The 26,418-nt window shown below is 43.7% G+C and overlaps 1 protein-coding gene across 1 annotated transcript; it reads left to right on the top strand.

Annotated features, from left to right (window-relative positions):
• Positions 1-1,283: 1,283 nt before the first annotated feature.
• lhcgr (luteinizing hormone/choriogonadotropin receptor) lies at positions 1,284-25,452 on the top strand. Its single transcript, XM_062462885.1, is given in 8 exon segments — positions 1,284-1,377; positions 23,232-23,288; positions 23,412-23,602; positions 23,718-24,089; positions 24,242-24,380; positions 24,383-24,456; positions 24,459-24,582; positions 24,615-25,452. Coding segments are annotated over 8 exon segments (1,344 nt in total). The 3' UTR covers positions 24,908-25,452.
• Positions 25,453-26,418: the final 966 nt, after the last annotated feature.

The raw sequence follows: 26,418 nt of genomic DNA, 5'->3' as shown, positions 1-26,418 counted from the left end.
GTATTTATAATAATTTTCAACCTAGAAATAATCCCACAGTTTCTTCAATGGATTCCGTAAATTCTATAAAGTCATACACACCAGAAACATTCTAACTGCAAACTTAAAATGACATATTTATTATTTGTAGCCTTACTCATACATTAAGAACCCTTTATTCAGTAATGTTACCATTATTTATAGATTCCTAGAGTAATAACAAACATAAACAATATATATTTTCTGTAATTGGGTGAATTCTAAAGGTGAAGTTCGACCCATAACTTTAAACCCCCACATTTTGTATTATTGTTTTATTTAAATACATATGGCACATTTGTAACAAATAAGAATCAGATAAATAAATGTTTCTTAACACAAATATGATTGTAAACTCTTATACCTGAGTGTGCATTTAGATATAATATCTTTAGAACAGTAAATGGTATAATTTAATAAAAGAGGTATAATTAAAATGTAATTTCTTTGTTTCTTCAGAAGGAACAAACTATATTTTTGGAACGTTTCATTTTGCCTGGCTTTTCTCTCCCTATAACCCTGACTGAGCCTCAGAGTCAGACCCTGAAGAAGAAAGTTCACATTGCTCAATAATAATATTATGTTCACCTCACGTCAGCCCTAGAATTCAGAGTATTTTTTCTTTTGTATTGTATACTGACAAGTCTCATGGATTTGCATTCAATTTAATTGACGTAGCCTAAATGTCTAAACAATATGCAGTCAGTATAGATCTCATCTTATGACTGAAGTCAACCAGGATCATGATTTCCACTTATCCTAAGCTTAGCAGAAGAACAATACAAATTTTGTTACTTATGTTAACTACTATACAAACCAATTATCATGTGAAACACTTAAAGACAAATGGCATGGGTATTTAACATCTTTAAAAAAATGTCTCACCTATTGTGAATGCTTGCTAGCTAGCATGCTACTGTAGCAAAACAAGCTACAGTCTGTAGAGACTTAGTTTACATCAGGCTATTTTTGGAAAACAAACTGTATTCCATACACCAAAAGTAAAGGGGCTGCATGGTGTTGAATAACATACTACTAATTTCTAACTCATGTTTAGTTTCTGAATGTTTATATCCTTACAAATATCTCCCAGCACACATACGGAAAAATCTACGCTAGTATCATCAGCGTCTTCTCTCATGCTTCTCCAGTGTGGTTCCTGAACATGCCACTCGGGCCTGAACTCCCGCCCCTCATATTTTAGATTGTTTTCATTGGCCAGTATTCATGCATATCGACAAGACTGTCAGCAAATAGCCGATCGCATGTTAGGGGTGGCACCAGTGGTGGCCAATCACTTTTCAGTGGTGGCCAGTGCCACCCCTGGCCACTCCCTGGACACGCCCCTGGATGAGAGGGGTTGAGGAGAGCAGGAGAGGAGATGAGAGGGGAGAGGAGTGCAGAGAGGTGGAAGGGGTGGGGAGGAGCGGAGAGAGAGGGTTAGTCAGGCATTTCTGACTTGATAAGATGACAGGTTCTCTATGAGAGGCCGTCTAGGGCTAGCCTGGTCCTAACCAGACCAAACTTTTCCCGAACCCCGTGGGGAGGAGGGCCACAACATCATGGCCACCAATTAAACTCAGCAAGGATTGTTCTTGCTCCGGCTTTAACGTATGGATATTCGGCAGCGTTGCCACAACAGACCGAATAGCTTCGCTCGCATCTTTCTCCGCCGCCATTACTGAACTACAACTCAAACTAGTGCACGACATCAACGTCATCGTTCTCAGCCACTCCCTCTGTTCGCTGATTGGACCTACAAAAAATGTGTTTCTGAAAACCGACTAATACATCGAAATCCCAGACATAGTACAGAAGCAAAATCAAAATGGAGCGGAAGTACGTAGGAGGGCAGAGCCGGGCTAGTCTAGGGTGAAACTCCTGAAAAACTTGCTCCTCCACATGCACTCATCACTTGTGCTACCCCATGAAACATTCATACACATGCACTCATCAGTTATTCTTAAGCAATGTTATACTGATATCATGTCAATACATCTAGAATTTACACATTAAAATTAGTAATTTTCATAAGTAATTTATTAATTTAGAAGAGAGCAAGGTGGGGGAGAGAGAGAGAAGGGGGGGGAGAGAGAGAGAGAGAGAGAGAAGAGAGGGGAGAGAGAGAGAAGGGAGGGGAGAGAGAGAAGGGGGGAGAGAGAGAGAGACAGAAGGTGAGAGAGGAGACGATTTTCAGTGCGCCTGGAAGTTTATTCTGCACAGATCGAATTCTAGGAGTTTCAAGTTTTCAAGTATTTTATTGTCAGGTGCATAAGACGATTCATTCATGGCTCTTCCTAAATATTTAATCATTAATCAATCCAGTATTGAAATTACGTTGGTAAAAGCTATTTTGTCATTGCTATTTCAGTTAAATGGCTGCTTTGTGATCAGTGATTTTCACGTCTTTCAAGGTTGCGATTCTCTTTTCTTTCAGCAAGTCTCGCAGAAACTCTCCCCCCACCCCCACCCCACTACTCGTGGGGTGGGGGTGTTAGTTATCTAGTATAATTATAACAAGCACACAGAACTGAGTGATGAACTGCAGGCGGCGGTGGATGGTCCAGGTGCGACCGGATGATGAACGGCCGGGGGGGCGATGCTCGGTACGGCTCAGCGCTGCAAGAGAAGCCGTGCGTTGGTGAACCCCGTTTGTCTCTGGTCCATGTTAAAACTGTCCGCCGTGAAATGGTCAGTGGCGCAGAGGCGGCTGTTGGAGTTTATCCGAAGCTTTCCATGAGCGTGGGTCTTCACAAAATCTATCCACCTATTTTTCCTTTCATTATCAACAGGGAACTTAAATGGCGTTGCAGCGCAGCTGGAGTTCTTGCATCCAGGGAAGATGCAGTTGCGGGTGGTGGGAGACATCCTGAAGCTAGCTAGCTAGCTGATGTAAGCTACAATAACAGTACAGCAGGAGGAGACATTCAGTGATCTGACGTAGATGGGGCGAAATGACGTAGATAGGGCATTTTTTGGCTCAGCCCATTAAAACCTGATCTGAAAACGGAAGAGAAACTGTTCTTCGGTCTAACTCCACATTTCAGTGCGACAAAGTTTTAGTGCTTTGCACATGCTTTCAGGAACTAATTTCACACGTATATAATGTACTTAGAAGCAAAACATGGAATTTACTTTACAGGATCTTTAAGGCGCCACTGGGGAGAAGAGACAACCTTCCGTTTTTTCCGGAAGTCGCTGTAAAAGGAAGGCAGAGCATACTTTTAACCGAGGCGATTACCTCATACCGTTTGCTGCTGTAGATTTGAAATGAAAAAACAAGATGCAAAAATTGGTACTTTTAATCTATTTCATTATCTGCCACCAATCTTTAAGTATTACTGCAAATACTGATGATGTTCTTGATATTTTTGTGAGCGTCCTACGCTGTCTTGAAGGAATACAGGTAGACCTACCGCTAGGTATTATGAGGAACTTAGAGCACATTCAAGAACTGTTATTTCTATCCCAAATATCGTCCGCCAAAGCGGAGGCTCGGATGCGAGACAGTGTACAGTTTTACTGGAGTCCTTATGCCAGCACTTACTTGTTATTATACGGCAGTTCGAGGGCCAAATTCATAGAGAAAGTAACAACAGTAATTGTATCTACAACTAACCTAGGAACACCTGGACGCCCACGCTACGACTTGACAGCAGAACAGATTCATTTATGTTTGGATCTTGGGTTTAATTGGCAAGGCATCGCCTCCCTTTTTCGGATTGATCGCCGGACTTTGTTTCGCCATCGACAACGCTTGCGTGTCTCATCACTTCAATACAGTCAACTCTCCAAAGAGAGCCTAATGACAAACATCAGGCAGATTTAAAGGAACACACCCAACGCTGGTGAGACTTATGTGCGGGGCAGTCTGCGCTCCATGGGAATTTGCGTTCAGCGTAGGAGAGTTTGTGAAGTACTACAAGCAACAGACCCAATTGGAAGATGTGTGCGTCACAGACAGGCTAGTCTTCGCAGGATCTACACAGTTAGGGGGCCGAATGAGTTATGGTGTGTTCATTCGTTACTACTATCAATAATAGGGCCTTTGTGGCCACAATTCAAAATAAACACCTACCACGAATCCAAAGGTCGGCGATGGAAATTCCGCAATCAATGGAATAACCACGCACTGTCAACAGAGAGCTACATGACACCATTGCAATTATGGTTCAGAGGTGTGATTGGTCATATAGGACAGAATGTCACAGGCGTGAACAGTGTGCTTGACCCTTCCGAAAACCCTGTTATTGCTGACAGTGAAACACTGCCCGAACTTTGACTCAACAGCAGTGTAGTCGTTCCTGGCAACAGTTTTGTTGTGAATGACTACAATGGAAGAGATCCGTCAAATAATTAATCCTTTAACTGATGACGGAAACAATGGCATTAATCTTTTCACAACCGTTATTGCTTTCTTGTTAACAAGATATTCAATGCAATAATCTTAAACTTCTGTTATTGTTATGTGCAGTTGAATAAAAAGCCTTTTAAAATGTTTTTATTTCGTTGTTTTTTGTTGTTGTTGGTTTATTTCAGACAAACAACTTAGTTTCACACAATTGAATTGGCAAACAAAAGCATATTTAGAGCAGTCTGACACAGGTGTAGGCTGAAGCTCATGCTCATATCTTAATAAAATAAATAGAAATAATTATTGTCTTACATCATTATTATGTTGACAATCAGATCTAAACAGAATACAAAAAATTAATATTTCTTATGCAATAGAGTTGTACAGTCCAAATACAACAAAAACAGCTTGTTCATCTATCACTCTTTAAATTGTTTCATATAATTTCATTGCATTATTTTTAAATAGTTTCTTTAACTTACTAAAGGTCCCACACACTTTTAGTTCCGCATGACAGCTGTTCCATGAATTGACACCTTTAAGGGGATCTTGGATATTCAAAAAGAACAAAGTTAGGACCAATGCTAAAAATGTATTTCTGTTAAATCATGTTGGCATTCTCTTTCTGTGAACAACCCTTGGATACTTTCTGGCAACTGATGTTTTTTTGCTTTGTACATGATTTGTAATGTTTTTAGTTCTACAAATTTTTTTTATTTTAGAGCCTTTAATTCAATAAAAAGGGAGTTTGTTGGCTCCCTATAGGTGGTTTTCTTTACTATTCGTATGGCTCTCTTTTACATTTAGTCATTTTTTTGCAGACGCTCTTATCCAGAGCTTTTGAAGCATAAAAATTTGATTGGTGTTTGTTTTATGTGTTTCCCCATACTTCCACACAATAAGTTATGTATGGTAGCACAAGGGAACAATACAGAGTGTATAATGACTTTTAATTTAAGAAATCTTTAACCTTGTATAATATTGCAGTTGATTTGGAAATCTTGTTCTTAGTATAAGATATATGGGGCTTTCAATTTAAGTTATTATCTATAATTACTCCAATAAATTTAATAGCTGACACCCTTTCTACTTCAACTTCGTTAATCATGAATTTACCTATTGTATTCGATGAACGATTACCAAATACAATAAATTTCGTTTTACTTATATTTAATGTTAGTTTATTCACAACGGCACTTAGGAATGCTTGGCTGGACCTGATGTTAGTTACCTCCACGATCACAATGACTCGTATTGACAGAGTTGTTGCTCTTGTTGGTTAGTCGTAACGGTTCAAATATTGTACTCGCTGTGAAATATTTTACTGTTGATTGTTTTTTCTACAGGTACACGTTTTTATGTTGTTCAATTGTAACTTGTTTAACTGCATGCTCTTATGGTTCTTCCCTTTGGCACTTATTTGGTTTTCCACCATGTATGTTTCATGTTTTGGCTGCTCGCAATGTTTGGGGCTGTCTCGTTGTTATGATCAGTGACCTATGCTCTTTTGTAAAACTCTCTCTTGGAAGTCTCTTTGGATAAAAGCGTCTGCTAAATGCATAAATGTAAATGTATTCAAATCAAACCAATTTTTTAGTATTACCATTTATTTTTCCATTGTATCCAAAAGTTGTTTCAGATTGTCACCAGAACAAAATAAGTTTGTATCATCTGCAAATAATATTAAATGTAATGTTTTGGAAACCTCACATATATCATTAATGTACAACAGAAAAAGCAGTGGGCCCAGCACAGAGCCTTGGGGAACCCCACATGTTACCTGCACCAATTGTGAAATGCAATTATCTATTTGGACATATTGTTGCCTTTTCTATAAGTAATTACTTATCCAAGAGTGAGCTACCCCTATTACGCCATAATGTTTCAGTTTTTCTAGTAAGATGTAATGGTCAACAGTGTCAAATGCTTTTTTAAGATCTAAAAATACCCCAACTGTATATAGTTTATTTTCTATTGCGTTAGATATTTTCTCTACAAATTATATTAATGCATGTGAGGTTGTTCTATTACTTCTAAACCCATACTGTTTTTCACTTAATATGTTGTATTTTATAACAAAATCATTTAATCTTGTATAAAATAATGTTTCTAATATTTTTGAAAATTGTGAAAGCAAAGAAACAGGCCTATAATTTGAAAAGGTATGTTTATCTCCAGTTTTATATATGGGTATGACTAGCGATTTTCATTTTATTAGGAAATAAACCTTTTTGAAGAGACAAGTTGCATATGTGTACCAGGGGTTTCTCAATACAATCAATAATTTGTTTTACCACAGACATATCCATATCATTCCAGTCAGTTGACTTCTTATTTTTAAATGATTTAACAATATCAATTATTTATTTTCCATCTGTTCCTCTTATAAACCTCTTGCTTATTTTCACTACCCGTTTCCCTTTCTGTTCTACTTCTCCTATCAATTCCTACAATCAATTCCTACAATCTCCCCAGCCAGACTGGGACCAACATTGACAAAATAATCATTAAATTCATTAGCAATTTGCTCCTTATCCCTTATAATTATACTATTCTCTGTTATAAAATGGGTTGGTCATCCTGTCCTTCCAACGTTGTTTCTTACTATTTTATTTAATAATTTCCATGTTTTTGTTATGTTATTTCTATTATAATCCAATGTTTTACTATAACACTCTCTCTTACTATTTCTAATAATATTAGTCAGTTTGTTTTTATATAACTTATATGCTTGCTCTGCTACTTTAGTTCTTTTTTTAATAAAGAGCTTATATAATGCGTTTTTCTGTTTGCATGATTTTTGGATTCCCTTTGTTAACCCCGGTCTTTCAGCAAATTTCTGTTTCCCCATTTTCTTTACTAAAGGACAGTTTTTGTCATAAAAAGTTGTTACAGTTTTTTTCAATCGCTAACAAGCGCTTACCCATACTTCCGATACTTTTTCTAAACTCTTAACACAGACTGACACCTACAAAACACAATTGGCCAAATGGATAATTTTCTTCTCAAAAACACATTGTTAAATATATACTAACTCTCCATTTCAAGACGGAACACATGTTTCTCTGCACACACTGACTTTACCAAAACACTGGAAATCTGACTCAAAATGAAATTATTCTGTCAAAGAATAACACTTGTTTTCACTTCACAAGGTACATGCAGTCAATCAAAGTACACCAGGTTTCAAAATACTGGCTATTGTTGACATTATAAAAACTGCATAGACTTATGTTTCAGGTATTTGCATGCGAAACATGCAATCCACCTTTTACACTAAATTTCTTGGTTGGGAACTGTATGTCCACATGTACAATAATGTTCACATTCAAACACATTTCAGTAAAAAGTTTTTTTTCCTTACTGTTTACTAAAGGAAGTACAGTAGAAACACAGTATACAGTAATAGAACAGAAAAGTTTTACAGTAATGCTTACAGTGAACAAAATATTCATGAAACACACGAGCATTCCGTTAAAAAAAAACATAAAAAAGCCCAGATAAAAAAGGGGGAACAAAAAAGCACAAAATTACTGTATCTAATCCCTGCGATCTTCAGGGTTAGGCCACGTTTTCATCAACATCACATCTGATATCATCCAAGGCGATGCACCTGGGATAAAAACGCTTGGCATGTCGGATCCACCCTTGGCAATCATGAACTGTGATATCCCTGCATCCAGCATCCATGGCTTCAAGGAGGGACATCTGGTCATGTGGCTGATGGTCATAAACCTTCCACCTCCATGCAGAAAATAACTCCTCTATGGGGTTGAGGAAAGGTGAATAGAGCTCCAGACGTCACGTGACTTTCCTGTTAACGTCGCCATTTTGGCAGGAAAGTAGTGGCTAAAATGAACGGCGCCAGCAAGGATTTCAACCTTGCTTGTTTATACTGTCATACAACCCCACTAATGCTTCTGTAAACGTTTCAATACAAAAAACCGGAGTTCTATACACACAGCTTATAATTATATTTTTTGCTCTCTCTATCTCTATTTCTACAGTAGCACACTCCATAACTTTATCTTTAACAAGCGACATTTTTTCCACAACTCTGCTCCTGTAGTTAGAGTCAATGTACAGAGCAACTCCCCCTCCCTTTTTTCCCCTTCTGTTCACAAAGAACATCTCATATCCTTCTATTTCGTACATCACAGCTTGAGCATCAATGAGCCAAGTCTCAGAGATTGCTATAACTGTCATTTTTTGTTCAATTTGTTGTAAACACTGTTTGATTTTTGAGAAGTTTGAATTTAAACTTCTAAATCAAATCAAATGTATTTGTATAGCCCTTTTTACACGCAAGCATGTCACAGAGGGCTTTACATATGCCCATAGAACTGCCCCTCAACCAACCTAAACCCTCAAGGAAGACAAGGAAAATCTCCCAAAAAACTCAACAGGAGAAAAAAATGGAAGAAACCTTGGGAGGAGCAATTCAGAGAGGGATCCCCTCCTCCAGAGATGGTTGGTGAGAGAGAGGAGCAGAACACAGGCTAAACATAGTCATACAGTGTCGATGGGTTTTTAAAACACCAAAATCCATTGTTCAACTTTATAGATGTAGGACAGGACCGGGAGACTCGCGACCAGGTCCAGCGTTGGCTGACGACCAGGCAGGTGCTGACAACTCAAACCCCCCACACCACAAGGGATGTGTGTGGGGGGGGACAGAGAGAGGAGAGCAGGGATTAGAGAATGCCAGGAGCAGCTAACAGTTACAGTCATAATAGAATGAGATCCCCACCGGTCAAGTGTGGACTGGTGCAGCAATTTAACAGAGCAAAAAAGGGGAATTTGATGCAACCCCACACACCAAGACAGCGACAGCCCCCCTCATTTGGAACATGAAATCTGTTCCAGGGGAAGAGAAAATAAAATAAGTTATACTTATAGAATAAGGATGGAAACAACCCGTCCCCGGTTGCCTCCAACTAGTAACATACTTACCTTTAACAGTCGTAGAATTGACTAAACAATAACGTTTTTAACCTAATTGTAAATGTCGAAACAGTATCAGACTCCTTAATTGAGACAGGTAATTTGTTCCAGAGAAGAGGTGCTCTATATGAGAACGCCCTACCTCCAGCTGTTTTTTTCTTAATTTTGGGAACCACCAGATAGCCGGCATCTTGAGATCTAAGTGTCCTTGCGGGGCAATAGGGTGCAAGGAGACCGGAGAGGTACAGTGGTGCCAATCCATGCAGAGATTTGTAGGTTAGTAGTAGAACTTTGAAGTCAGCTCTGGCTTGGATAGGGAGCCAGTGTAGAGAGACAAGAGTAGATGTTATGTGATAAAACTTTCTTGTTCTGGTCAATAGTCTAGCAGCAGCATTTTGCACCCGCTGTAAATTTTTTAGGTGGGTAATTGGGAGGCCAGAGAACAACACATTGCAATAGTCCAATCGGGACGTAACAAATGCATGTATTAGTTTTTAGTTTTAGTTATTAGTTTTTTTCGGCATCATCCTTTGAGAGAAATTTTCGTATTTTGGCAATATTACGTAGATGGAAAAATGCAGTTCTAGTAATTTGCTTAATATGGTACTCAAACGAAAGGTCTGGGTCCATTGTGACTCCTAAATTTTTTACTAGCTGGCTTTGAGAGACTTTGACGCCGTCTAGGTCTAAGGTCAGATTGGAAAAAATGTTTCTATATTTTTTAGGACCGAAAATTTGAACCTCGGTTTTATCCGAATTTAGAAGAAGGAAATTTGCAGTCATCCAAGCTCTCAACCTAGAAACACATTTTTCCATAGCATGTGGAAATTCTCCAGACTTTATAGACATATATAGCTGAGTATCATCTGCATAACAGTGAAAATTTACTGTTTAAGTGTATTATAGATACTGCTCTATCCATTTTTACCTTAACATTGAATTGTTCATCAGTATAGTATTCACAATTTATTTGTATATTATGGAAAAAGTTATTCTCAGGATCAATTTCGTTCTCCATGTCTTGTAATTTATGCTCAGTGTAGTTAAAAGTTCTTAGTTCTAGGCTTTCTTGATCCATAGAAAGTTCAAAGGTTTGCATTATTTAGTTCAGGTGTACGTGTCCTCGACTGTATGTCCCATTCATCAGCATCCAGCAGTGTTTATTTATATTTGTCCAGTTCACTGAGTTCTCTTGCCATAATGTTCCTTGCTTCCTCGGGTGATCCATTCAACTTAATCCATACCTTGCAATTATTTATAGTATTGCTTTTAGAGTATTAACGTGTTACAGTATTGCTTTAGATCATTAACTTTCCTGGAGATGAACATGGAAAGATATCAAATACAAACATTAAGATTTTGACGAGTTAACTGAACAACAGTTTTACAGTACAGACACCTGGATTTTTGCCCAATCTTTCGATTAGGCTCTTTGATGCATGTTAAACACCTTACTCGGCTTTCTTGAGTTTTTGGGAAACTGTGCATGTTTTGAAGTCACAGCACGCATGATTAAACTATTTAGCCTACCTTAATAAACAACCACATACATTAAAGATATCTGCATTTTGTGATGGGTAAAGCTACAGTACGTAGATGCCTGATTTACGCCTGGGACACATGCTACGAAGCCAGACGCGCACCAGTCACCAAGCCTTTCACCTCCATGAGCTTTCCTGTTTCACATTTAAAGCTGACATGGTACATAAACATGGCATAGGCTATATTTAGGCAACTTGTAATTCCAACAGCCGTTGCAGCACAACATAACGTGGCAACATTTATCTTTTTTTGCCGTAGTCTTTATACAATAGGCTACGTGCTGTGGGTCATACAACTCCATGTAGGCCTAGGCTACTTCTCAACTTCGATGATTATCTAAGTGTCGTCAATCTTCCCAAATTTCTCAGTTGGTTTATAATGTAGGCGTACCCTATGGGTTTCAGTATAGCCAGAAGCAGGAGGCCATTGATGTGTCAAGTGAATTTGGTGACAATGTGCAATTGTAACAGTGACGTTACTTAATATTTTTGTTGTAGCGCTGTTCGGCTTTTTACTTCGCAGACTTTACCGGCTGCGCGTGGAAAGCATTTTAATTTGTTCAGCTCGGAGGAAGTCTCGTTTTCATGAAAACGAGGTTGCAGACATCCCAACCTGCAGAGACTCATTTCCGGGAGGTGGCCCCCCCCCCCCCCCCCCCCGGGACACAATCCACACGCATGATCTACCCCCTCAACCAGCACGCATGATCTACCCCCTCAACCAGCACGCATGATCTACCCCCTCAACCAGCACGCATGATCTACCCCCACAACCAGCACGCATGATCTACCCCCTCAACCAGCACGCATGATCTACCCCCACAACCAGCACGCATGATCTACCCCCTCAACCAGCACGCATGATCTACCCCCTCAACCAGCACGCATGATCTACCCCCTCAACCAGCACGCATGATCTACCCCCTCAACCAGCACGCATTATCTACCCCCTCAACCAGCACGCATGATCTACCCCCTCAACCAGCACGCATGATCTACCCCCTCAACCAGCACGCATGATCTACCCCCTCAACCAGCACGCATGATCTACCCCCTCAACCAGCACGCATGATCTACCCCCTCAACCAGCACGCATGATCTACCCCCTCAACCAGCACGCATGATCTACCCCCTCAACCAGCACGCATGATCTACCCCCTCAACCAGCACGCATGATCTACCCCCTCAACCAGCACGCATGATCTACCCCCTCAACCAGCACGTACAAAATATTGGCATTCAAAAACTACACATCCAACCTCAGGACACGCATTGAGGTAAATTAAGATGAGTCCCATGAGTTGCAACGTTAATGTTTAGTTATCATAATTAGCATAAATAATCCGCTGAAACAGAAATGACATGTCGTCGTGTAAATAAGATAAATACCATAAGGCCATTTAGTTTGTAATAAGAGAGCAAGCTATAGACCTGTTTTATAGGAAAGTTAACCTTAAATGACTTATTTTGTGATCTGGCAGTATATCAAAAAATATATATAAAAAAATAAATAACTTGACCTTCTACGGGGGGCAGGGGGTGCGGGGCACCTCCCTAATATAATGGTAGGGGAAACACTGCTAAGAATACCTCCATCTCAAATGAACAAATAAAGTCTGCTTTCCCTACTGAAACTGTGATGACGGGTGCAGCGGTGAGGACAGCAGCCTGGAGCTGTGGGAAGCACACAGCAGCCTGGAGCCTGGAGCTGTGGGAAGCACACAGCAGCCTGGAGCTGAGGGAAGCACACAGCAGCCTGGAGCTGAGGGAAGCACACAGCAGCCTGGAGCCTGGAGCTGAGGGAAGCACACAGCAGCCTGGAGCCTGGAGCTGAGGGAAGCACACAGCAGCCTGGAGCTGTGGGAAGCACACAGCAGCCTGGAGCTGTGGGAAGCACACAGCAGCCTGGAGCCTGGAGCTGAGGGAAGCACACAGCAGCCTGGAGCCTGGAGCTGAGGGAAGCACACAGCAGCCTGGAGTCTGGAGCTGAGGGAAGCACACAGCAGCCTGGAGCTGTGGGAAGCACACAGCAGCCTGGAGCTGTGGGAAGCACACAGCAGCCTGGAGCCTGGAGCTGTGGGAAGCACACAGCAGCCTGGAGCTGTGGGAAGCACACAGCAGCCTGGAGCTGTGGGAAGCACACAGCAGCCTGGAGCAGGAGAGCTGCTGTGATGTCAGGGTGCTACTGCAGAAGCTAGAGGCCTATTATAGGCCATGTAGGAAATTAATGGTATACTATTATATTTAATCTCTTGGAGAGATTATCATTACCATAATGTTGTGATTAAGAACGTTTCATACATCATTCACAAACTTCAGTTTGATGAGCTATATACACACCCACAAATTTTAGTGTGTTACAGCTAGAAAAAAAAAGAATGAAATATGATTAAAATGTCCCCCACACATTTACAGCCAAAATGTATCCATGTTGTCATGTTTAGTAACCAGTAAAGGTCTTGACCTCCATGTTGTCATGTTTAGTAACCAGTGAAGGCCTGACCTCCATGTTGTCATGTTTAGTAACCAGTAAAGGCCTGACCTCCATGTTGTCATGTTTAGTAACCAGTGAAGGCCTGACCTCCATGTTGTCATGTTTAGTAACCAGTGAAGGCCTGACCTCCATGTTGTCATGTTTAGTAACCAGTAAAGGCCTGACCTCCATGTTGTCATGTTTAGTAACCAGTGAAGGCCTGACCTCCATGTTGTCATGTTTAGTAACCAGTAAAGGCCTGACCTCCATGTTGTCATGTTTAGTAACCAGTGAAGGCCTGACCTCCATGTTGTCATGTTTAGTAACCAGTAAAGGCCTGACCTCCATGTTGTCATGTTTAGTAACCAGTAAAGGTCTTGACCTCCATGTTGTCATGTTTAGTAACCAGTAAAGGCCTGACCTCCATGTTGTCATGTTTAGTAACCAGTGAAGGCCTGACCTCCATGTTGTCATGTTTAGTAACCAGTAAAGGCCTGACCTCCATGTTGTCATGTTTAGTAACCAGTAAAGGCCTGACCTCCATGTTGTCATGTTTAGTAACCAGTAAAGGCCTGACCTCCATGTTGTCATGTTTAGTAACCAGTAAAGGCCTGACCTCCATGTTGTCATGTTTAGTAACCAGTGAAGGCCTGACCTCCATGTTGTCATGTTTAGTAACCAGTAAAGGCCTGACCTCCATGTTGTCATGTTTAGTAACCAGTAAAGGCCTGACCTCCATGTTGTCATGTTTAGTAACCAGTAAAGGCCTGACCTCCATGTTGTCATGTTTAGTAACCAGTAACGGTCCTGACCTCCATGTTGTCATGTTTAGTAACCAGTGAAGGCCTGACCTCCATGTTGTCATGTTTAGTAACCAGTGAAGGCCTGACCTCCATGTTGTCATGTTTAGTAACCAGTGAAGGCCTGACCTCCATGTTGTCATGTTCAGTAACCAGTAAAGGTCTTGACCTCCATGTTGTCATGTTTAGTAACCAGTAAAGGGCCTGACCTCCATGTTGTCATGTTTAGTAACCAGTGAAGGCCTGACCTCCATGTTGTCATGTTTAGTAACCAGTAACGGTCCTGACCTCCATGTTGTCATGTTTAGTAACCAGTGAAGGCCTGACCTCCATGTTGTCATGTTTAGTAACCAGTAACCAGGATCTGACCATCTGAGGCTCATCCCTGGCTGGAACAGCATCTTCATCCCAGTCAACACCCCATTTAACACTGAAGGGATGATGTGGAATATTACGTGTAATAATCTGAGTTTGGGTTGTCCTCCAGACACCCAGGGGTCTAACCCTGGTGTCCATCATGTGTTACTCTTGGTTCAAAGAATTGTCAGATTGAAACTTCATGATATCTGAGGTTATCTCTTTTACATTTGTAGTTGGATTTTAGATTTTTTTCAAAACACAGTATTTAATTCAAAGCAGCATTCAAATTGTGCATTTAGTCAGTAAAGCAAGTAGTGTAACAGTTTTGTGTATTTTAGAAGGATATCAATATACTTAATTTTTTGCAACGACCCACAAGGCAGGAAAACAGCTCAACCTCATCCTGACACATAACTGTATCACTGACTTAACCTCTGTAACCCCACTACACATTTCTGATCACTCCTTCATCCAATTCTCTGTCTCTCCCCTCCCCTCGTAACTTTCCGCCGCAACCTCCGCTCCCTATGCCCCTCCCATTTCTCCTCCATTGTAACATCTTCCCTCCCTCCCATTGACGAGTTTATGTGCCACCCCACTGACACTGCCACCAACACCCTGTTATCCACATTAACTGCATCACTCGACACTCTCTGTCCCCTGTCAACCAGGCCTGCGCGATCTTCTCCCTCCTGCCCGTGGCTCACGGATGTGATTCGTGAAGAACAGTCCATCCTTCGGTCAGCTGAGAGGAGATGGCGCAAGTCCAAAGACGGTCTGGACCTCGATAAGTATCACTCCCTCCTCAAATCCTTCTCTGCCCGCATAACTGATGCTAAAACCCACTACTTCTTGAACAAAATTAACTCTGCCTCAAACCCTCACAAACTTTTCTCTACCTTCTCCACCCTTCTTAACCCACCTCCCCCACCCTCCCCCTCCACCCTGACAGCAGACGACTTCTCCTCCTTCTTTGAGAAAAAAGTTGCTGACATTAGCAGTCGGTTCCCTGAACCCACCTTTCCTACCCACCCACCCTCTATGACTGACCCAACTAAATGTCTAAACTCTTTCTCTCCCCTGTCCGAGGCAGAGATCTCTGACCTCATTCTCTCTCATCACCCCACCTCCTGTCCCCTCGATCCAGTCCCCTCTCCTCTCTGCCAAACCATCTCTCCCTCCATCATAACTTTTCTTCTCCATGTCCTTAACTCTTCTCTTACTTCCCCTGTGCCTTCAAAAAGGCCAGAGTTACCCCTCTACTCCAAAAACCCTGCCGTCCTCCAGACCAGTATCACTGCTACCCTTCTTTTAAAAAACAATTGAACGCGCTGTATCTAACCAACTGTCAAACTTTCTCTCTCTGAACAACCTGCTTGACCTCAACCAATCAGGTTTCAAGACTGGCCACTCCACAGAAACTGCCCTCCTGTCAGTCTCCACTGGCCTCCAGTCTGCCAGAGCGGCTTCAAGGTCATCCGTCATCATTCTGCTGGACCTTTCTGCAGCGTTTGATACGGTTAACCATCAAATCCTGCTGGCCAGACTTTCTGAGATGGGCATCACTGGCACTGCACTTCAGTGGATCTCATCCTACCTGTCGGGAAGATCCTACCAGGTCTCCTGGGGAGGCAAAGTGTCAGGCCCCCGCCAGCTCTCCACTGGTGTCCCACAGGGCTCCGTCCTTGGACCCCTCCTCTTCTCCCTCTACACCACCTTGCTTGGACCAATCATCACCTCCCATGGCTTCTCCTACCACTGCTATGCTGACGACACGCAGCTGTACCTGTCGTTCCCCCCGACTGATCCGGGGATCTCAGCTAGGATCGAGGCCTGCCTCACAGACATCTCCGCCTGGATGACCGAGCACCACCTCCAGCTGAACCTCGCCAAAACAGAACTCCTCATCATCCTGGCCAAACCCTCCATCTCCCACGCTCTCTCAATCACCCTGGGATCGGCGACGGTGACCCCTTCATCCTCTGCCAGGAACCTCGGGGTGACCATGGATGACGAGCTCTCCCTTACAGCCCACATTGCTGCGGTCTCCCGGTCGTGTAGATTCACCCTCTACAACATCCGGAAGATCAGGAGATACCTATCTGAGCATTCCACCCAGCTGCTAGTCCAAGCACTTGTCCTCTCAAAGTTGGACTACTGCAACTCGCTGCTCGCCGGTCTCCCAGCATGCGCAACCCGCCCTCTCCAGAGGATTCAGAACGCGGCGGCCCGTCTGGTCTTCAATCTACCCAGACGCTCCCATGTTACCCCGCTCCTCATCTCCCTCCACTGGCTTCCCATCACGGCCCGTATCAGATTCAAGACTCTGGTACTGACCTTCCGAGCGGTGAACGGGACTGCACCCGACTACATCAAGTCTCTCCTCCAGCCTTACACCCCCCCCCCCCACCACCTACGGTCTTCTTCTGACAACCGTCTGGTGGTCCCACCGCTCAAGAGCGCCCGGTCCCAACACAAGCTCTTCTCCTGTCTGGCCCCCCAATGGTGGAATCAACTCCCCACCTCCATCAGGGACACTGACTGTCTCCCCACCTTCAAGAAAAGGCTCAAGACGCACTTGTTCCGGGAGTACAACGGCACTTAGGAATGCTTGGCTGGACCTGATGTTAGTTTCCGCCAGGATCACAATGACTCGTATTGAGAGACTTGTTGCTCTTGTCGGTTAGTTGTAACGGTTTCAAATTATTGTACTCGCTGTGAAATATTTTACTGTTGATTGTTTTTTCTACAGGTACACTCTTGCACTCTTGTGGGGAGTTTCATGTTGTTCTATTGTAACATGTTTAACCGCATGCTCTTATGGTTCTTCCCTTTGGCACTTATTTGGTTTTCCACAATGTATGCTTCATGTTTTGGCTGCTCGCAATGTTTGGGGCTATCTCGTTGTTATGATCAGTGACCTATGCTCTTTTGTAAAGCTCTCTCTTGGAAGTCGCTTTGGATAAAAGCGTCTGCTAAATGCATAAATGTAAATGCAACTGTATCATATAATGATTTATAATGATAATACACATATTGTATAACTGAAGTTACAAATGACAAACACAATAAGGTACTAATGTTCTGGGTTAGCTTTACAAACCACCCAGTGTACAGCTCCACAACTGTATCCTGCAAGCATTTTGGTAGCCTAAATTTATGTTGGATAAAAGATTTACACACTTTATGTAAATACCCGGTTTCTTATAATGTCCAACGTATTGGTGGACAGCTGCAGGAGTCCCAACAATTTATGGAAGCAAATCGTTACCAAAATTCAAATGCAAATGCATTTCCAGAAATGCATTTGCATTTTAAGAATGTGGCTGCATTATTTGACTCATAAATGAAATTAGTAATCAATCATCCTATTTGCATTTTAATTTTCTTCTTCAAGAGTGCTCAATCTTTCACTTAATTAAAATGAAAAAGAAATAGACATTTGAGATTTAATTTTCAAAACATGCCCCAGCAAATAGATACCAAAATTCAATTTGAAATGTAAAATTTGAAAATTAAAATGCATTTCCAGAAATACATTTTCATTTTAAGAACGTGGCTGCAAAATCGTGACCACAATTCAAATTCAAATGCATTTCCAGAAATGCATTTTCATTTTCAAGAACGTGGCTGCAAAATCATGACCACAATTCAAATTCAAATGCATTTCCAGAAATGCATTTTCATTTTCAAGAACGTGGCTGCAAAATCGTGACCACAATTCAAATTCAAATGCATTTCCAGAAATGCATTTTCATTTTAAGAATGTGGCTGTAAATCGTGACCACAATTCAAATTCAAATGCATTTCCAGAAATGCATTTGCATTTTCATGCTCACCCGCCTTGAGTTGCTTCTATTGGGATTTACGTTCCATTTACATTTAGTCATTTAGCAGACGCTCTTATCCAGAGCAACTTACAGTAAGTACAGGGACATTCCCCCCGAGGCAAGTAGGGTGAAATGCCTTGCCCAAGGACACAACGTCATTTGGCACAGCCGGGATTCGAACCGGTAACCTTCAGATTACTAGCCCGACTCCCTAACCGCTCAGCCACCTGACTCCTAAACCATGCACGTTCCGTTGCATGGTTTAGGCTCAAGTTAAGTTTTTGTGGCGAAAAGTGAAGCTAACGGTGGCTAATTTGCTAGCCACAGTCACTGACGTCACTAACGTCACTACGTCACTAACGTCACGAAAACACGCGTGACTATCTTTGGCAGAACATTCGTTTCGCATCTGTTAACTTGGGGGATAGCTAGGCTAACTATAGCTTTACTGCAAGGCAGCTGCAGAAACGCCACAAGCAAAGAGGCCAGGGTGATAACTATTTACTCATTTTACTTTGTGATGTGAAACACAATTGTGAAATGTAATGTACAATATTAGCCGATATTATTAAGGAAGTAGGCCCACATCTACTTTCGGAAACGGTAGTCTACTATTTCACTGAAGCATTAGCATGACATTAGCCTCTGTTGCCCGGGCAACAAATAGCTACTACAGTGGTCTATGATGCATCTGTTTTCAATCGTTAAAATAAACATTCCTCACAAATACATTTTCGTTGTAGGATTTATTATGACATTACATTACAAGTAAACGATTTGTTGGTGAAATTATCATTACCTGTGGTTTCAAACCAGTGTTGCTCACTGCAACGCTGTAGCTTACGCGAGACACACTTCAAAAACATCTACAGTACACAGCTGTTTAGGAAGTCAAACGGCGACAGAACATGTTCGGCACTCCCCTTACTTAAATCAAAAGTATTTCAATAGGTGAAACTATCTGACTACTAACCTGAACTTCATTGCCACAGCCTAAACTTTGTCAATCTGTTCATGAAAATAATTCATTTCAGCCTAAACCGTACAACGGAACGTTCAATCGAATTCAACCAACGCAATCGCTACCAAGACGAACACAGCAGTAGTCTAGTACTGTACTGTAGTAGTACAATTTACCGGGGCAGCTTCTCCACACAGGGCTATATCGCATTTGGCGTTGTTACTGACAATGATCGCTACCAGTGAGGTTTTTATGAATGAGCGATTTTCCACTAAATAAATGTCAAGCTTATTTACATTTTGGGGGGCATTTTTTCAGTTAGCAGATGGTAATGTTTGAATCGCGATTCCATCTTCTACTGCCGGTAACGTCGTAGAATAATCTTCAAAGGGGGTTCTTTATTAATGAATGAATGCAATATGAGTAGGCTAAATGCCTGAAAATATCACGAGAAGGGAAAACTTAAAAGGACGTTTAAGTCATAGAGATTAGGTCAATTTTTACACCGGTCTGCCAAATGTATTCGTTGATTCAGCTATGAGGCTGCCTCTTGCAGGGGAAATGAGAAGACATCATATTTCATTCTACACTTAACTCGTATTTTGAGTTGTAAATGAGCAGCAAAAAAAATATGCTTTTAAATCTATGTAATCTTTAAAAATAATAAGTAGGCCCTATGCATTTTTATATAAAATATACAGAAATATCAGTTGTAAAAATGTCATTAAAAAACGGACCCCTGTGCAACCGCCGCAAGCAAGCACACCCTACAATTTCCCCAGAAATTGTACCCTCTCTAGTTTAATGTGTTGTACACCTGGTTAAGCGATATGTGGCTAATGGCAACTGAAAACATGCTTCAAGTCTAACGTTACATAACTAAATTCCCAGAAAAATGTTTCACCTATTGGTTTTAGGACCAGGTACTCAAATAATGTAAATATATACTACTGAATGTCTTATTTAATTGATACTATGTATTTTATTCCTAGGCGATTCACTCACCTGCTTTTGAGAGAAGTGCGGAGTGGTGCCTTTGACAGGCTTACGAACGTGTCAAGGATATGAGTTTTGAACTGTGACACTAGGTATTTTTAACACCATGTCATGAATTAAAACCAGTGTGCGAATTATACAATGACAATCGGGGGGGTCAACTCAGTGCCCCCCCCCCCCCCCCCGCCGCCGCCCCAACCAAGTAAAGGGCAATGGCACACGCACCATTAAAACTAATTAAAACACTATTGTAGTCATTTCTTTCTGAAATAAAAAAAAATGATATTTACAAAACTACCAGAGGAACATATCTGACTGTTCATCACAAAATACGGTAGTTGGAAATCTCTCCAGATTCTGACAAGCAATGAGACAGATAAATTAAGCTATCTTGCTTGATACAGAGCTAGCGATAACTATCTTTTAAGTTGGTGGGTTGTTAACCATGTTTCTATCATTAACATTCTTGTGAATATTATACAGCTAATTGCCATTACAAATACATTCGTGACAGATTTTTGGGGGGTATTAGATAACTTGCCTTTCTTGAACTTTCTCACGACGCGGAACGTACCGCTACGTAGCTACACTGAGGTGATTGAACCAGCACACTTCCTGGTCACTCGCGCTGTTTCTTGAGTTGTATTGGCCACTTGTCACTCGCGCTGTGTTTATTGAGTGAATTTTGACTAGATGGCAGTCAGTGTAATACTGTGTGTGATATTTCCTGCCATAAAGTCAACATTTCTGTGTATCGCCAAACTGTTACAGAATGAATATGGTAAATAAATTGTAATATTTACGATTACAGGTAAGAACGATATATAAATGTATCGACCCCCCCGACCTGTGGTTTTTACCTCTTTTAGGGGGGTCCGAGCCTTAATCGGGTGGGGTCAGACCCCCCCAAACCCCCCCGTAATTCGCACACTGATTAAAACTAACAATTTCAAAAATGCAACTTTACATCTTAAGTTGGATCACGTTGTTACACACTCTTAAAATCGCGTATCTTATGAAATCATAGGTTTACCTGACATATGGTTGTAGTCGTCGATGGACTTCCATTAACTCCGTGGCTTGGACTACAGTAAACCAACCTAGATACCAGCGCAGCAGGGGCGGATCTTGACATTATCACCTGTGGGGGGCAAGGGGGTGGCAGGAGGTAGTTGTAGGGTGGCAAGGGAGTGGTTGTAGGGTGGCCTGGGGCCGTGGAGGAATGGTGTGACCCAATGACACCATTAAATATTTTAACATTGTAGTGTAAATAATGCCAAATAGGGATGGTATGATTTTGGCTACGATATGGATTTTGAATATACCGTGCTAACCGTGGTAAAGCCTTCCAGAAACACAGCCCCATTCACACCAGGCACAAATTACTGCACGGAACTTTAAAACAAATATCGCCATCGATATACTCACATCTCAAGCAGTCCTCCCCACCCTCTTAACCAGGCAGTCCTCCCCACCCTCATAACCAGGCAGTCCTCCCCACCCTCTTAACCAGGCAGTCCTCCCCACCCTCATAACCAGGCAGTCCTCCCCATCCTCATAACCAGGCAGTCCTCCCCACCCTCATAACCAGGCAGTCCTCCCCACCCTCATAACCAGGCAGTCCTCCCCACCCTCTTAACCAGGCAGTCCTCCCCACCCTCATAACCAGGCAGTCCTCCCCACCCTCTTAACCAGGCAGTCCTCCCCACCCTCATAACCAGGCAGTCCTCCCCACCCTCTTAACCAGGCAGTCCTCCCCACCCTCTTAACCAGGCAGTCCTCCCCACCCTCATAACCAGGCAGTCCTCCCCACCCTCTTAACCAGGCAGTCCTCCCCACCCTCTTAACCAGGCAGTCCTCCCCACCCTCTTAACCAGGCAGTCCTCCCCACCCTCTTAACCAGGCAGTCCTCCCCACCCTCTTAACCAGGCAGTCCTCCCCACCCTCATAACCAGGCAGTCCTCCCCACCCTCTTAACCAGGCAGTCCTCCCCACCCTCATAACCAGGCAGTCCTCCCCACCCTCTTAACCAGGCAGTCCTCCCCATCCTCTTAACCAGGCAGTCCTCCCCATCCTCTTAACCAGGCAGTCCTCCCCACCCTCATAACCAGGCAGTCCTCCCCATCCTCTTAACCAGGCAGTCCTTCCCACCCTCTTAACCAGGCAGTCCTCCCCACCCTCATAACCAGGCAGTCCTCCCCACCCTCTTAACCAGGCAGTCCTCCCCACCCTCTTAACCAGGCAGTCCTCCCCACCCTCATAACCAGGCAGTCCTCCCCACCCTCATAACCAGGCAGTCCTCCCCATCCTCATAACCAGGCAGTCCTCCCCATCCTCATAACCAGGCAGTCCTCCCCACCCTCTTAACCAGGCAGTCCTCCCCACCCTCTTAACCAGGCAGTCCTCCCCACCCTCATAAACAGACACACACCTGGGGGCCGAGACACAGGTACAGACACACACCTGGGGGCCGAGACACAGGTACAGACACACACCTGGGGGCCGAGACACAGGTACAGACACACACCTGGGGGCCGAGACACAGGTACAGACACACACCTGGGGGCCGAGACACAGGTACAGACACACACCTGGGGGCTGAGACACAGGTACAGACACACACCTGGGGGCTGAGACACAGGTACAGACACACACCTGGGGGCTGAGACACAGGTACAGACACACACCTGGGGGCTGAGACACAGGTACAGACACACACCTGGGGGCTGAGACACAGGTACAGACACACACCTGGGGGCTGAGACACAGGTACAGACACACACCTGGGGGCTGAGACACAGGTACAGACACACACCTGGGGGCTGAGACACAGGTACAGACACACACCTGCTGCAATTTTACATTTATATTGAATGAAGTTTCAAGTTAAATACATACATGCATGTGTGTGTTCCTCCTCTGCTGTATGCTGCACTCCCGGCTGTACTGAGCAGGGAGAAGGTCCTGCTGTTGGGGAACTTCACCAACCCGTGCAGGGATCTGTCAGCCAGGTAGCTCCACTGCTCATCCTCCTTTTCCTCATCACAACAGACACGCCTCATGTCAAGTCTCTCTCTCTGATCTGACTTCAGTGTGGTCATGTTCAACGTGCTGACTCGCCCCTCTCCCCTCAGCGGGTCAGAGGGAGAAGACGAGCAGTACGAGGGGTTCCCCTCCGACTACTCTGACCTGTGTCCCGGCAGCCCCCTCTCCTGCTCCCGATGCCTTCAACCCCTGCGAGGACTTGCTGGGCTTCTCCTTACTGCGCAGCCTCACCTGGCTGGTCCCCACGCTGGCCCTGGCCGGGAACTGCTCCGTGCTCCAGGTCCTGCTCTCTCCGTGCTCCAGGTCCTGCTCTCTCCGTGCTCCAGGTCCTGCTCTCTCCGTGCTCCAGGTCCTGCTCTCTCCGTGCTCCAGGTCCTGCTCTCTCCGTGCTCCAGGTCCTGCTCTCTAGCCGGCAGAAGCTGTCCGTGTCCCGCTTCCTGGTGTGCAACTTGGCGCTGGCGGACCTGTGCATGGGCCTGTACCTGCTGCTCATCGCCTGCATGGACCAGCGCTCGCGCCGCGAGTACTACAACCATGCCACGGCATGGCAGACTGCGGCGTGGCTGGCTTCCTCAGTGTTCTCTAGCGAGCTGTTTGTGTTTATGCCGACAGTGATCACGCTGGAGCGATGGCACACCATCACGCACGCCCTGCGCTCTCACAAGAAGCTGCGTCTGCGCCAGGTGGCGGCCATGATGGCGGTGGGGTGGGCCTTCTTGCTCCTGCCCACCCTCCTGCCCATGCTAGGAGTCAGCAGCTACTCAAAGGTTAGCACAACTACCGCTAGCACCACCATACTGGGTAACACATCCACCGCTAACCCACTAGCACAACCACTGCTGGCAGGAGTTGTTTTGTTTTTTTACATCTTGGGTACTGTAAGTGCCTAGAGAATAACAGTGTTTCAATGTGCCTGCAGGTGAGAATGTGCCTGCCCATGGAAATCGAAGGCGTGGGCTCGCAGGTGTACGTGGTGTCCATGCTGCTCTTCAACGTGGCAGCCTTCCTGCTGGTGTGCTACTGCTATGCACGCATTTACCTCAGCGTGCACAACCCCGTCTGGCCACACACCACGGCGACGCCAAGCGCATGGCCGTGCTCATCTTCACAGACGTCCTCTGCATGGCACCCATCTCTCCTTTTTCGCCATCTCGGCCGCGCTGCGCATGCCGCTCATCACAGTGTCTCACTCCAAGATCCTGCTGCTGGTGTTCTACCCTCTGAACTCTCTGTGTAACCCGGTGCTGTCCACGCGACATGGCCCTGCTGCTGGGCCCTGCTGCTGGGCCCTGCTGCTGGGCCCTGCTGCTGGGCCCTGCTGCTGGGCCCTGCTGCTGGGCCCCTGCTGCTGGGCCGCTGCTGCTGGGCCGCTGCTGCTGGGCCGCTGCTGCTGGGCCGCTGCTGCTGGGCCGCTGCTGCTGGGCCCTGCTGCTGGGCCCTGCTGCTGGGCCGCTGCTGCTGGGCCCTGCTGCTGGGCCGCTGCTGCTGCCGGGTGCAGGTGCCCCCCCGGACACCCAACTCCCTCCGCTTCTACACCTACCACATCAAGATGCAGGGTAGCTTTCTCAACAAGGGCCCAACATGACCCAAATAACCCATGTTTGCTTTTTTGGCAACAATGAAATTAGACAATTATATATGTAGTTGTTATTGGAGTATGGATTTACATATATTGTACATATTGAAAATCTCAGTTCAATTTTTTTTCTCTAATAAAACATTTATAAAATAGAGCCTGTTGTGTAACAAACATTCTGCATGACTCCTGCTAAACCAAAAGCGACACCAATTTAGAAAATTACAATTAAACCTGAAAACTAAATTGGCAGTTAAACTGAGATGTGAGGGTTAGATGTTAAAGATGTGAGGGGAGAGATGTGACCAAGGTTTCCCCATGCTTAGTTCACACTAGTGCAAAGTGTATAAATAAGCGTATAAATCAAATGTATTTGTATATCCCTTTTTACAAGCAATGTCACAGAGGGCTTCACATACACCCATAGAACTGCCCCTCAGCCAACCTCAACCCTCAAGTATCCCTCAGTATACCTACATTAAAACATAGCCAGTGTGTTAAGGTGTTGTCAGGAGTTTGATAATGTTCCCTCAACACAGTTTAAACAGCCTTGCTCAATATAGTGCATAGTGCCCGTGATAAAATTGGTGGCACACACAGATGTCTGGAATTAGTGATGGATAGTGCAGTGCCCGTGATACAGCTGGTAATGATATTTCTTCCCAGTGGTTTTGGTACCTATATTTCTCAGATCACATTTGAAATTCTCTTGAAGTACTTGTTCAACCTCCCCATCATCTATTCTAGTCAAATTGCCAATGCTGTGGTAGCCTATTCATGCAAATTATGATGTATTTGTCTGATGTTTCCTACGTTATAAATTGCTTATGTTGTGTTGATCAAAATCTACTATATTGGTTCTGTTAAATTGTCTTACCACCACAAACATCTAAACATTTAGTTCATAACGTAAGTCATTACATGCACAATGGTTGAGCCAGTTGTCATAATTGTAGGGTTAGGGTTAACCCTTGTGCTGCCTTCGGGTCACATGACCCAAAGGTTCATAACGAACCACCATTGTGTTTACCCAATTTTACCCAATACAAAAACAAATACAAATAGTTTTCTTTTAACCTTCACAATGTGGGGGGTCTGAGACAGCCCGACGGTTAAAAGAAAATGCTTCACTTTGTTTTTGTATGCGGTAAAGTTGTCGCAATACGACGGTGGGTCACAATGACTGATGGGTCAGAACGACCCGAAGAGAACACAAGGGTTAAGGCCTAATTCACCATACAGAGCTTGTACATTTGCAATGAGCTGGCAGTTTTGACATCAGTAAACACATTCATTTATGTAACAAAATGCACTGATCTATACTGAAAGTATAGCCACTTTATATTGTTGTTCTGTTCGCTAGACAGCCCCTTTGAAAGCGGCTGAATATCAGTTAGCCTAAAAGCGAATTTGCTTCTAAAAAACTAAACAGAATTTCCCTATTTTCCGTACTACCCTCAGTTTCATTTCATTGTGAATGCCTATGTTAATCGCATTAGTTCAATCGCGGCCTACTGCAC

This window comes from Osmerus eperlanus, chromosome 6 (genome assembly GCF_963692335.1).
Source record: "Osmerus eperlanus chromosome 6, fOsmEpe2.1, whole genome shotgun sequence".
Lineage (NCBI taxonomy): Eukaryota > Metazoa > Chordata > Actinopteri > Osmeriformes > Osmeridae > Osmerus > Osmerus eperlanus.
This window is presented reverse-complemented; position numbering and strand designations above follow the sequence as displayed.